The following is a 13,455-nucleotide window of genomic DNA, read 5'->3' on the forward strand; positions in this document are numbered from 1 at the left end:
CCCCCAACTGCCCTCCCCTGCAGGCCTAATGGCCCCCAACTACCCTCCCCTGCTGGCCTGGTCCCCCCCAACTTCCCTCCCCTTCAGGCCTGTTGCCCCCAACTGCCCTCCCTGCTGGCCTGATTGCCTCCAAATGGCCTGCCCTGCCAGTCTGGTAACCCCCAACTGCCCTCTCCTGCCAGCCTGGTCGCCCCCAACTGCCCTCCCCTGCAGGCCTGGTTGCCCCCAACTGCCCTCCCCTGCCAGCCTGATGGCCCCCAACTGCCCTCCCCTGCCGGCCTGGTCACTCCTAACTGCCCTTCCCTGCCGGCCTGGTTGCATCCAGTTGCCTTCCCCTGCAGGCCTGGTAACCCCCAACTGCCCTCTCCTGCCAGCCTGGTTGCACCCAGTTGCCCTCCCCTGCAGGCCTGGTTCCCCCAAACTGCCCTCTCCTGCAGGCCTAATCCCCCCAACTGCCCCTCCCCTGCCGGCCATCTTGTGTTGGCCATCTTGTGATGATGTGAGGGTAGCCATCTTGTGGCAGCCATCTTGTGATGACATCACAGTGGCCATTTTGTGACAACGTTGGGCAATGCCACCTAGGCTTTTATTATATAGGATATATGTCTAAATATATCTAAAAATATTACCATTTCACCTTATAATCAACACAAAATAATTATTAATGAGCTATTTTACACTCCTCTCATGAACCAAGTCCTCAGGAATTGCGAGTATGTGTTATCAATTTGGATTGGTCACATTTCAAGTACTTAATGGCCACATGTGATGAGTGGCTATCCTATCAGACAGATGATCAACAAAATCTGGCCGTAAAGACCTATTCAGGGACAGACACGGTATGCCCACGGTCTTTACTAAAACTAGTATCACACACACTTCTCGGACTCCTTTAGAGCCTCAATCACTTTTTAATTTCCCTGAAACTAAATTTTGCATAATTAGACTATGGAGACAATTCCATGGAAATGTTTTAGCTGCTGTTTTGTTTAGCCATGTGGGCTGATCATAAGACAAAACAGCTGCCTCTGGGCACCCAAGAGGGACACAGTCCAGGAGCCTGAGTGGTCCGGCAGCCGCTGGGCCTCTCAGCGCCCCCTCATTTCTTTCTCCAGCTCAGCTGGCTGTTGGTCAGCGGAGGGGCAGAGCGCCTGTGAACTCTGACTTGGGGCAAGAATAAAAGCCCCAGAAGCTCTTAGGTTCAAGTGTGCGGAGACTAATTTCACCTTCGCCATCATCTGGCCACTTCAGCTCATTGCATGGTCAGTTTCCCAAGTCCTCACTGGAGTCTACAAGCAGCAATGAAAGACGACAGACTTGTTTCAGGCACACGTGTGCCTCCACCAAGCCCGTCGCTCACTATGGCTACCTGCACTCAACCTGTCTTATACCTTCCAGAAAACCTTATAAAGGGATCGAAAAATGGCCCTAGCCAGTTTGGCTCCATGGATAGAGCATCGGCCTGTGGACTGAAGGGTCCAGGGTTCGATTCCGGTCAAGGGCACATGCCTGTGTTGCGGGCTCGATCTGCAGTGTGGGGTGTGCAGGAGGCAGCCAATCAATGATGCTCTCTCATCATTGATGTTTCTATCTCTCTCTTCCTCTCCCTTCCACTCTGAAGTCAATAAAAATATTTTTAAAAAGGAAAATTGTAAGCTCCAGATCATGATATCCCAGGAAATAAACTTTTCCCAGCAGGAAACAAAATCACAGGGACGTGCAGAGGGGCAGACCGCCCGCAGATGTGCAGCCATGCCCACGCACACTGACTGTGGGTCTGCTTTTTGAAGGCTGCTGACAAAAGGCTGCTTCTGAGCTCCTTCCTCTCCGGCCTGCCTCGTCTTTCCTCCGGCTCCTGCTGCAAAGGTCTTGGCTTGCGTGTGGAGCTTTGGACAGAAAATGCATGACCCTTTCCTTTCACTGTCACCCCCAAATGTTATACTCAAGCAGCAGCTGATCAGAAAACCGCAGGTTTCGGGACAGAATTACGCCTGGCAACCACTTGGGGACGATGCATTATTCTTCCGGAAACAGGTTTTGTTAGATCGCCTTCGGAAAGCCACCACATCACGGCCACCACTGCTCACTATCTTTGGGGAACCCAGAGGAAGCCTTCCCGCATCCCCTTTCCAGCCGACAATTTGAAAGCAACCCAGGATGACATGACAATAGTAACACTCGATTCTCTCTCCTCTCACCATCTGTCACCAAGACACAGCTTGCAGGCCTGCCAGGCAAGGCTGTTGCCAAGGAAACAGCCCTGCATTCAACTCCCGTCCTGCTATTAACAGAAGGACACTGCTGTGCAGTCCTGGGCCTCTTCTCCCTAAGACCAGGCTTGCGATCTAGGGTAGGGAACAAACTCGGTTTATACTTCAGATGGCACCCGGGAGGCTCCCCCTTCACCCTGAAAATGCTTTTTAATTTTCTGATACTTTCAGTAGCTGCTTCATTTGAATCTCAAATCAAAATCTCCAAGCCAGCTTATTTGATAGGATCCAAAGCCATATTTCTACTGCCTATTGGACAAATGCTCCTGAAAGCAATGTGTGTGCCTCTATTTCAGGGTATTCAAGGTCATGTTCACCTTATTCTCTCACCCATCCTCACTTCCTCCTCCTTGTTTTGCCTAAAACATTTCTCCCTGTGCATTTGCTCCCCCAGAATGTGGAGCCATCCCTCTAATCTCCCAGGGGCCACACTTACAGTGGTCCCGCTCTCCCCTCTGCCCTCCAAATTTTCATCTGGCTTCTAAGGCTTGAATGTTCTCCATCAGAAGCTTCCCCTCAGAGCTTGTCTACTCCCTCTCCTGCCACCCAGCCCAGCTGGACTGTGGCCGGCTCCTTAACTTGCTGGACCCTATCTCCTCCTGTGGCTACCCAGGGATTGATCAAAGACACAAATTGAAAAGGCAACACTTTGGTTAAGAATCTCCAATGCAGAGACACAGCTAATTCCCACAGCCAGTCGGCCTGGTGGTCAAATCCCTCTAGTATTAACTACAACAATCAAGGCTTCTCCTGTCACCCAGCCCAGCTGGACTGTGGCCGGCTCCTTGGCTTGCTGGACCCTATCTCCTCCTGTGGCTACCCAGGGATTGATCAAAGACACAAATTGAAAAGGCAACACTTTGGTTAAGAATCTCCAATGCAGACCTGGCTGGATAGCTCAGCTAGCTAGAGCATTGTCCTAATACGCCAAGGTTTCAGGTTTGATCCCAGGTCAGAGCACATACAAGAATCAACCAGTGAATGCAGAAATAAGTGGAACAACAAACCCATGTTTCCCTTTCTCTCTCCCTCTCTCTCCCTCTCTCTCTGCTTCTCTCTAAAATCTATTTTAAAACATAATGATAATGAGTCTCCAATGTTTCCTATCAGCTAAAGTCCCACCCCTAGCATGGTGTACCAAGCCCATGCCAGCCTGACCCCCCTCCTTCTGGTTCGATTTCCATTCTCTTCCCCACACATTCTAACTCCTATTACCCAAAGCGTGGCTGAGGGCCAGTGGCTAGATATCAGCTGGATGCTTTTCAGAAATGCCAAGCTTCATTCAGGGGCCTTGGCCCGACTAACACTCTTCCTCTGCAGTATCATTTAGCACTAAGCCCACGATCCGAGTGACAGTTCCTACTGTCATCACCACCGCTAGGCTGGCCCAGTGCCTTCGTAATCATGTTAATTAGCACAGGTCTAAAGAACAGAGACCTAATAAATCATGATTCTGTTCCCAAGATATGTGAACTGAGGCTGCCAATATAAGTAAATCGCCGTCACCAGGAGATGGCTTTGGGAAAGGAAGCCACGTTTGCCAGAAGGGGCCCAGGAGTCCTTTCTGTCTCTGCTGGCTCCTCAGTTCCCAGGAGAGTGATGCTAGCCCTGCAGTGTAGGACCCTGGGGCAAGCAAAGCCTGCCACCTTGGGCAGAAGGTGGAACACAACGTGGCAATACCCAGATGCCGCCTGGGCACTGCACAGAACACAGAGCACCTAGTGGGTGAGTGCCTCCAGCTCAGTCTTGAATTCCTGGCTCATTGTAATGACAGGATTCTCAGGACAACGTGGCTTATAACCACACCGCAGGATGGGAATGGTGTGAACTGGGCGGGGTGCAGCATGTGCAAAGGCAGGTTAGGGAGAGGGCCTGGGAGCAGGTGGAATACTGGTCAGTGGGAGCTGGAGCAGAGGGCGAGAGGCAGCCAGAGCCAGGCGGGGCAGTGGCCACACTCCATCAGCTCTGTCCAGCTGTGAGATGCCAGAATCTAGGCAAATGGCAAGTAAGTTGTTCAAGGCTATTTATAGACAGTAGGTGTTCTGCTTGGGGACATCGGTCTGCTTCCTCCTGGCCTTCACATCCACGTGGAAAAGTTGTGCTAAAGGAAGAAGCAAGAGAAGAAGAAGGAAGTTTTGTTTTGCTTCCTACCTGCCCCTCCCACCCAGGGGCAATTGCAGTGTCTAATGTTGTGCAGAAACTCTGGAAGGAAGGGACTCTCCCAGGAATGAGTGAGGGTGCCCTTGCCTGCCCAGAGCCCTTGAGGCACTGCACGGCCTGCTTGTGGATGAGGCCTCTCAGACTCTTTCCGTCTACCTGCAGGAGCCTGTCACCTGGGGGGAGACAGTTGCCATGCCCACGGGTCCTGAGGCTGCAGGAAGGACTCTCTGGGAGTCCCTGCCCATGTGCAGCCATGCAGCCTTGAGAGGCAGGAAGCCACGCTGCGAGAGCGCAGCCGAGCCTGAGTACCAGCGCCGCTCAGAACACCCCGCAGGCCAGGAGCTCTGAACGCCCTGCAGACCAGGACAGAGAACTCCTTGGATGGACGGGTTAGCCATCTCTGTGCAACCTCATCCTTTCTCCTAGTTCCCTGGCAAACTGTTTTGTAAAGTTTTTAAAAGTCCCTTTTAAAATAATATTTATCTCCAGGATATATATTTTTTTATTTCAAAAAAGGTCAGGGAGACCTGGTTGATGCCAGAGACACTGGAATTCTAGGGGAGAAGAAGTAAGGTGCTAAGTTCCCTTTTCACTTCACTGTGGCCTTTGGAGAACAATGTAAATCCCCCTTCCTTCAGGGAGTGGACACGAGGAAGGGCAGAGAGGAGGCCCAGCAGAGGCCCCCCAGACGCTCAGGCGGGCCTCACCCAGCACTCTGTCCTTCACGGGGAGCACTGTTTGTTCCCATGAAGGCAAAACAGTAGCATGTTTATTTTATTTTTTATTTTTTCCTTTATTGATTAAGATATTACAAATGTGTCCTTATCCCCCCATTGTCCCCCATCCCCCCACTGATGCCCTCATCCCCTGGTGTCTGTATACATTGGTTATGCTTATATGCATGCATACCAGTCCTTTGGTTGATCTCTCCCCCTTTTTAAATCTTATCTTTTTAACTCACCTTATGGTTCCCAATGTGACCCTATAGACATCTGGCTGCGATAGGAACCTATCAGGTGGTGGGCCAGGCTAACTCATCCCTTTTCCAGGCAAGGGAGCCAGGACTGCTGAAGCCGTCATTTGCTCAGAGTCTCAGTGGGAGCGGCAGCACCCCTGGCGCCCAGCACGGCTCCATGCCTCACTCTGCAGGACCAGCCCTTCCTTGGCAGCTGGTCCTCCAGGAAGGATGGATTTCACGTAGATCCCTCTACACAGCACGCGGTGCTAATACCCTGAAAGTACAATGAGAAACTCACCTCTAAAGAGCCCCATCTGCTTGCCACTGTCTCCCCTTACACATCTCCATGTGACACCATCTTATATATTCACTGGCTTGCCAATCCCATGTTATGCGTGAGCAGTAAGGTTAGGTGCTCATAAGGTACCAATTGCTTGGGGGAGCTGAGCCGTACCCAGCCCCAGCAGTGGCCCATGGCAGGTGCTGGAAAATTGGAGTCTCATCAATGCACCACACTGTCTCTCCACAAGCAATAACCAACATAGGTGGACAGGGTGATGGGCTGGTACCTGGCTCACCCACTGACTGGTGCCTGGCATGTCCTATATGCTTGTGTTTGGTTTGTGGATACAAAAGTAGAATTAAACTACATGGTATTCTGCAACTTGCTTTTTTAAACTTAATAGTTGATCACGAACATCCCTGCAGGTCACTAGATAAGACCCAACTCTATCTTTTTCTTATAATTACTTCATGTATGCACACACACACATCTATACAGATTCCTAGATCAGTGGGGTTATATCATTCCTGTCCAGGTGTCTCCTTCCTCCTCCAGGGTCCGCAGAAAGAGTTCACCAACCAAATGCAAAGTATCTATCCTGAACAGAGGTCTTGCCAACCCAACTTCATCCTGGGCTTGGGACTGGGAGCACCAGGTTCTATCATGACTATGGATTATCCCTCTCACCTTTGGCTTGTTTCTCTCCAGCCCCACCCTGCTGCCCTCTCCTTTTGCCCAGCATAACCTCAGAGTTAGCACTCAACTTCTTTAACCAGTTCCACAAAGTAGATTCCACTGGCATTGGTTTCTGAAAGTGATGGAGGAAAAGAACCGGCATCCAAAGAAACAAAAATAAAAACAGCATGAGGTCAGTTGCCCCTCCTAAGCAGATGGCCCCTCTTAGCTCTCACCTCTCAGGAATCGGTAGCATTGGACACCAAAAGGGGCATTAGCTTCAGGGTTGGGCCAACAGGGGATTTGTTCCCAGCTTTATCAGCTCCTCCCTACATGACCCTGGACCAGTCCTTGGTCTCTCTGTTCTTAGTTTCCAGTCCACAGAAATGGAATGAGAGCTCCTCTTCTAACTGTGACAGCGGGTGATGCCCAGCACATAGCAGGGACTCAACAAGTGAAAGTCCCCTCCTGTCTCTACTCAAGATGCAAATATCATTATGAGAAGTGAAGTCATCCAGTAGGTTCATGTATGACACCAGCAAAGTGATGGCATGCTGGATGCCAGATCACAGCAGCTTCTTGAGCAGAAGAAAACCTCAGGAGGACCTCCAATCATCCCCAGGAAGAGCAGCTGCACTGGGTTTCTACTTTATAGCGGATGAATTCTTGACAGAAGTTAAGAATTGTCTACCATGTGCCAGGCATTTGCTTGGTATTGTGACAATAACCAAGTAGGATTGTTTATTTATTTGTCCAATCATGCAACAACACTTATTATGTGCCAGGCACTGTGCAAGTAGCCAGGGAGATGTCAGTGATCAGACAGACCTGCCCATATCATCCACTGTCTAGTGGGGAAGAGACTTTTACTAAACTGTGCCCGGAATATGGGGCCGCAGATACTACTAGCTTTCTGTCTATCTGCCCCCTTTGGTTTGTTAGCTGCTTGTTAGTCCACCATGCTGGAAAACACAATTAACACATAGGAAACTAAACAGGATAAAATAAGCTAAAAAATTCTCAGTTCAACAGAAGCCCTCTATGACCCACTTCCTACAAAAGGAGCCTTCCAAAGTATGGCCCAGGGTGAAAGTTTCTGCTCTGGAGTCTCCTTCTCAGATTCAAATCCCAGCTCTGCCATTTACTCCCTGAGAGACCATAGGCATGTTCCTTTTCTCTCTGTGCCTCAGGTACCCCACCTATAAAAGGAGTAACTATCTCATAGGCTTATCATCAACCTTATATGAGACTAGAGGACCAGTGCACAAATTCGTGCACGGGTGGGGTCCCTCAGCCTGGCTGGCCATCGGAGCTGATTAGGGCCGCCTAGCTCAGTCCAGGGGGAGGGACTGTGAAAGTTTGGCCAGCCACAAAAGGTTAGCTGTGGGAGCACACTGACCACAGCTAACCTACTGCATTGAGCATCTGCTGCCTGGTGGTCAGTGCACATCATAGTGACCGGTTGACGGGTCAGTCAGCCGTAATGGTCGCTTAGGCTTTTATATATATAGACTAGAGGCCCGGTGCACAAAAATTTGTGCACTCGCGGGGGGTGTCCCTCAGCCCGGCCTGTGCCCTCTCGCAGTCTGGGACCCCTCGGGGGATGACCACCTGCTGGCTTGGGCCTGCTCCCCAGGGGATTGGGCCTAATATAGCAATCAGACATCCCTCTGGCAGCCTGGCAGCCCTCGGGGGATGTCCACTTGCCAGCAGGGAGCACCCCTAAGCTGCAGTCAGACATCCTTAGTGCTGCTGAGGAGGCAGGAGAGGCTCCCACCACCACCGCTGTACTGGCAGCCATCAGCCTGGCTGTGGCTGAGCAGAGCTCCTCCATGTGGGAGCTCACTGACCACCAGAGGGCAGCTCCTGCATTGAGTGTCTGCCCCCTGGTGGTCAATGTGTGTCATAGTGACCAGTCATTCCCAGTCTTTCTGCTGTTAGGGTCAGTTTGCATATTACCCTTTTACTATATAGGATAGAGGCCTGGTGCACGGGTGGGGGCCGGCTGGTTTGCCTTGAAGGGTGTCCTGGATCAGGGTGGGGGTCCCCACTGGGGTGCCTGGCCAGTCTGGGTGAGGGGCTGAGGGCTGTTTTCCGGCTGGCGAGTGACTAAAGCTTCCAACCGCTCCTTGTTTTCTTCTCTTTTTTTTTTTATTCTGGGCCAGCTTTAGCTCTGAGGCCTCGCTGCTGAAAACATAGATACAATGTTGCGGTCTGAGCCCGGCTGAATGGAAGCCCTTTTCTGGGGTTTTGTTTAGCTTCTTATTTGCAACATAGTATATAGTTGCTTAGAGTTGCAACTGAGAGGCTGGCAAGTTAGGCAGGGAATGTTGGAGTCCGCAGCAAGCAAGCCTCCCTGCACGCTTCAGTGCCTGGCTGCTGGCCGCCCTCTTGGCTGACAGTTAATTTGCATATACTCACTGATTAGCCAATGAAAAGGGTAGCGGTCGTACGCCAATTACCATGTTTCTCTTTTATTAGACATCTTTGTTGGCAGTTATTTTGCATATCACCCTGATTAGCCAATGGGAAGCATAGTGGAGTACAGTTAATTACCCTTTTGTCTTTTATTAGATAGGATAGACATCCATGTGCTCAGAACCCTGCCTGACCCATGGTTAAGTACTCAATAAATGTCCACTGTTAGTATTATTCTTTTGTTGACTCCACATCTGGCTCTTCATGCAACACACTGTCTAGGTGAGCACCATGGCCGATTAGGAAAGAACTAATATTCTTAGAATCCTACTGTGAGCCAGTCCTGGGCACTTTTCCCTCTACAGCTCTGTGAAGGTGCATCATTACCTCAACCACAAAAGATAAAAATGAGGCTGAGAGCTTCCAGTCAAGATGGTGGCATAGGTAAACACAGTACTAGGAACCTGCCACAACCACATCAGAATTACAACTAAACTATAGAACAGCCATCATTGAGAACCACCTAAAATCTAGCTGAATAGAAGTCCTATAGCTAAGGATATAAAGAAGAAGAAGGATCTAGACTGGTAGGAGGGGTGAAGAAGTGGAACAGGCTGGTCCCACCCCCACATGTGGTGGATATAAATCAGGAGGATATCTTGACTGTGGAGTTCCATCCTGAGGAGTGAGGGGTCCCAGCCCCACCACACCAGGCTCCCCAGCCCAGGGTTCCAGTGCCAAGAAGAGAAGTCCCCATAACTTCTGGCTATGAAAACCAGCAGGGATTGTGGCTGAGTGACACGGAGGCAGCTGGAGTCCCAGGTGTTCCTCTTAAAAGGCCTACACACAAACTTACTCAGACTCACTCGCTCTGAGCTCCAGCTTTGGGGCAGATGCTGGAAAGGTGACAGGGACATACGGGAGGAACTGAATTGTCTGGCACCAGGGCAAGGGTTGCAGGGGCAGCTTTCTCTCAGGCAGAAGTGCTGGCAGAAACCATTGTTTCTTTGCTGAGCCCTCCCTCCACAAAGCCGACAGGTGGGCATCATATCTGAGTCTCCATCAATCTGGTTCACACTGTTAGCCCTGCCCTGGTGATTCCCTGAGGCACCATCCAACCCAACTTTTGGGCCCACCCAAGCCCTTCCCAGTAGCTTTTCCATACAAACAGCCTATCTTGGCTCAAGCTGTGAACTTTCCTAAAATCTCTCAAACAATCAGCATCTGGCCTCAGTGTGTCCCATACTTCTCACTAAGTGGCCCCAGACCCAGCATTAGCAGTAGCCAGCCTGAGCTCTCTTAAGCTCCTCCATGCTCAGCACACATAGCAAACATCTGCAGAATATTTTGTAGCTCATGCCAGATGGACCTGGGCAGGGCAAAGGTGGTAGCTGACCTTGGCCTGTACCTCCCAGGAGGCCCCTGAACCAGCACACTCAGTTGACAGCTTCAGACCACATGGAAGCATCTGTGACTGAGGACACTGGATGCTGAAACACTGAGCCTGTGGCCCAGGCACTGTGCTGGGGGCTTTGCCTTTCCCCTTTATATTCTTCTCAACAGCCATGCAGTGCAGGTATGTATTTCCTTTTTGCAAATGAGAAGGCTGAGGGTCAGAGGAATTAAATAACCTCCCTCCACCTGACACAGTAAACAGAGAGCAAAAAGGGACTTTGAGGCCAGGGTTGATGGGCTCCACAGACTGTTCTCTTTCCTTCAAAGTCTAGAGAATGAACCACAAGTACAGTTACCTTTAATGGGAGAGCACATGGCTGAGGCCTCCACCTGGACAGTAAGCTCTGAGTTCCAGCCATTTCTAGTTCTTCAATATTTCTCTTCTGGTCTTGTGTGTGTGATGAAAAACTGCTCTGGTGCCCAGGGCTCAGGCTGTCTGGAGAGAAGACCCCAGAATTGGCTGTGCTATTCTTCTCCTAGCTTGGGTATTTCCACAAACACCTGCACAAACAAGCCAAAAAAGAAGTCAACAGCTTGGAAAAGCTAACATCTCGGTGGCATCTCTGTGTGGAGCACAGCGTTTTCACCAATGGCAGAAAGACCTTTATATCTGCTGGGAATGATGTGAGTCAGTACCTTGTGAGGATGATGCATTAGAATATAGGAAGGGAAGATGCTGGATGTGATTTAGAGCCTTGGGACACAACTGTGCAAATATGGGAGCCACAGAGAGTTAATAATGCCAGCTCCCCCTGACGTGCCAGGTGTGATGAGCAACACACACACACACACACACACACACACACACACACACCCGCATACACCCCTTTCCAGCTTTTCATCATTTGCAGCAGGAAGTTGTTATCCCAGTTCAATCATGAAAAGGCAGAGTCAGAAAGGTTAAGCAGCATTCGCAAGATCCCACAACCAGCGTGTGGTGGTGATAGAGCTGGCCTCTTCTGGACAATCACCGTGTGATCCAAACGTCAAAATATCGGGTCCTCTTGGGGGACTTGATAATAATCATGTGGTGGGCTCCCTGTGGGTGAAGGCTGGGCCATGGCTTATACTTACCCGATGTCTGACCCTTGATCTGGCACAGAACAGAGGAAAGTTAAAACCTGGGGGAGGTACTTTATTCTAGACCTCAATTTTCTTATACCTAAAATACTGATAATATCAGATACTGTATAGGGTTGGTGAGGCTTAGAGGTTATATATACATATGGAGAGAGAGATGAGGAGAAATTACAGCTTGGTACCTGGTAGAGCCTCAATAAATATGTTGATTGCCAATATGTTAATATTAGCTGCTCCACAAATGTATGTGGGAGGAAGGTATACAAGTTAGATTTTCTTTAGATCTGGATATAGAAACATACAAGTAGATTTGCTGCTTTTGATACAGACTCATTAGCACCCAGAGAAGTGTCCTAACTCACATGTTTAATTCACTTACTTTATTGAAGTTATTCAAACTAGAGGCACTCAGTAGATAATGGGAGGGCCACTGTCTGTAAGGCCATATTTCTGGACAGTCATTCACAGATCACTGACCCTTTTGCCAATGTTGTAAGCATCTGTTCATTTTCTTCTACTCCCTCCATGAGAAGTGAAGACAGGACTTATGACTGATTAAAAAGTCAAGCTTTACAACCTGTGTCCTGCCTAATGGAAATACAAGCTAGGAGAACTTCTGCAGGTAATTAAAACTCAATCTATTGTAGACTGTGATGGCCACTCATGAGGGAATGTTTTATCTTGTCCCTAACCTCCAGTCTACACTGCCTGCCCCAACAGCAGCCTAACCAAGTAGAAATTCATGGCTGTCGAGACTCTGCCCACAGTTACCCAGCCAGCATCCCCATGGAAAGGTCTTCCTCCAACGGGAGAAGCTGTGTAAGAGACCTCAGCTGTGATGAGGCAGTTTTACCTACCAGTGACAGACCTGCAGTGAGTGGTCATTTAACCCACAGGCATTGTGAAACACTCATTGTCTAAATTCTAATCTGAGATGGTGGCTTGAATCTTGGGACTGAAATCTGGCTCTCTGTGCACCAAAGTCAGCCTGGTCTTCTTCCTCCTTGTGTGGTTGTCAAGAGCCAATTTGCAGCGTGAGGACCAACCAGAGGCCAAGAATGAGGTGCCTGGTTGTCCATACACTGACACCCTCTAACACAGCAGTCCATTCCTGAACAGCACAATTGATCCCCACTCAGCTGCATTATGGTTCTTGATTTTAAAAAGGCTAGTTTTATTACTCCTTCTAGTCCTACCCCTGTGCAAAGTGTGGGGGGAAGAGCTAACACAGTGGGAAGAACTGTGACATGTTGGGAAGTCCAACAGACAGAGCTGGGCTGCTGTGTGGAAGTGCTGGGGCAGGCCCCGAGTCTGCTCCAACCACAGGATGAAAGGCACATAGCTGAGGGTCCAGCTTTGCCAGCTCCCATCCTCTCTGGTCCACAAGCAGCTGCAAGACCAGGAAAACCATGTGGTGATGGTGCGTTGCATTCATGTGCAAGAGTGAGAGTGTGGTTTTCAAAGGGTGAGGCACCTAGAAAATGCTGGCTGGCGTGATGAGAATCATTTCTATACTAAGGGGAAGTCGTACACTGAGCCTGGACTTTGAGAGAGACACCCATGAGCCTGGATTTGCAGGCAGCCTGTTAAGTTACAGTGTCATGCAACCAAAAAGCAGCGGTGGTCCCAGGCAACTGGGAGGAAAGGGGATGTTAACCTTCCACTATTACCTCCATCACTCCCCAAACCTGCCCCAAATAAACATCATAATATTATTGTTTGCTATGGCAATTCTCTCTCTCTCTCTCTCTCTCTCTCCCCTAAGGATGAATAAAAGCATCTTGAAAAACCAAACTTCACTCTATTTGTCAGTCTCTAACATGCCAAGTCTTAACCAAGTAAGGCAGTATGCTTGCTGCACACATTCAGCTCTGAGAGCAGCTCTGTCTTCCTCCCGTGTGACTGCCACACACTGTTGGTGACTGTAACTGGCACAAACACTATGAGAAACAGTATGGAGGATTCTCAAAAAATTAAAAATAAAGTGACTATATGGCCCAACAATTCCTCTTCTTGATATCTACCCCAAAATTTTTAAAACATTTATTCACAAAGATATATGCACCCCTATGTTCATGCAGCATTATTCATAGTGGCCATGACACAGAGACAACCAAAGTGTTCTTCAATAGACAATTGGATAAAGAATATGTGAG

General features: G+C 49.5%; 1 protein-coding gene across 1 annotated transcript in view; it reads right to left on the reverse strand.

Moving 5' to 3' along the window:
* FRMPD2 (FERM and PDZ domain containing 2) overlaps positions 1 to 13,455 on the reverse strand; it is an 87,711-nt gene that overhangs the window by 21,559 nt on the left and 52,697 nt on the right. The window contains 5 exon segments of the mRNA XM_014535675.1: positions 2,199 to 2,322; positions 4,488 to 4,603; positions 5,573 to 5,637; positions 6,431 to 6,490; positions 10,550 to 10,695. Of these exon segments, the coding sequence (XP_014391161.1) occupies positions 2,199 to 2,322; positions 4,488 to 4,603; positions 5,573 to 5,637; positions 6,431 to 6,490; positions 10,550 to 10,695 (511 nt within the window).

Source organism: Myotis brandtii, unplaced genomic scaffold (assembly GCF_000412655.1).
Source record: "Myotis brandtii unplaced genomic scaffold, ASM41265v1 scaffold148, whole genome shotgun sequence".
NCBI classification, from domain to species: Eukaryota; Metazoa; Chordata; class Mammalia; order Chiroptera; family Vespertilionidae; genus Myotis; species Myotis brandtii.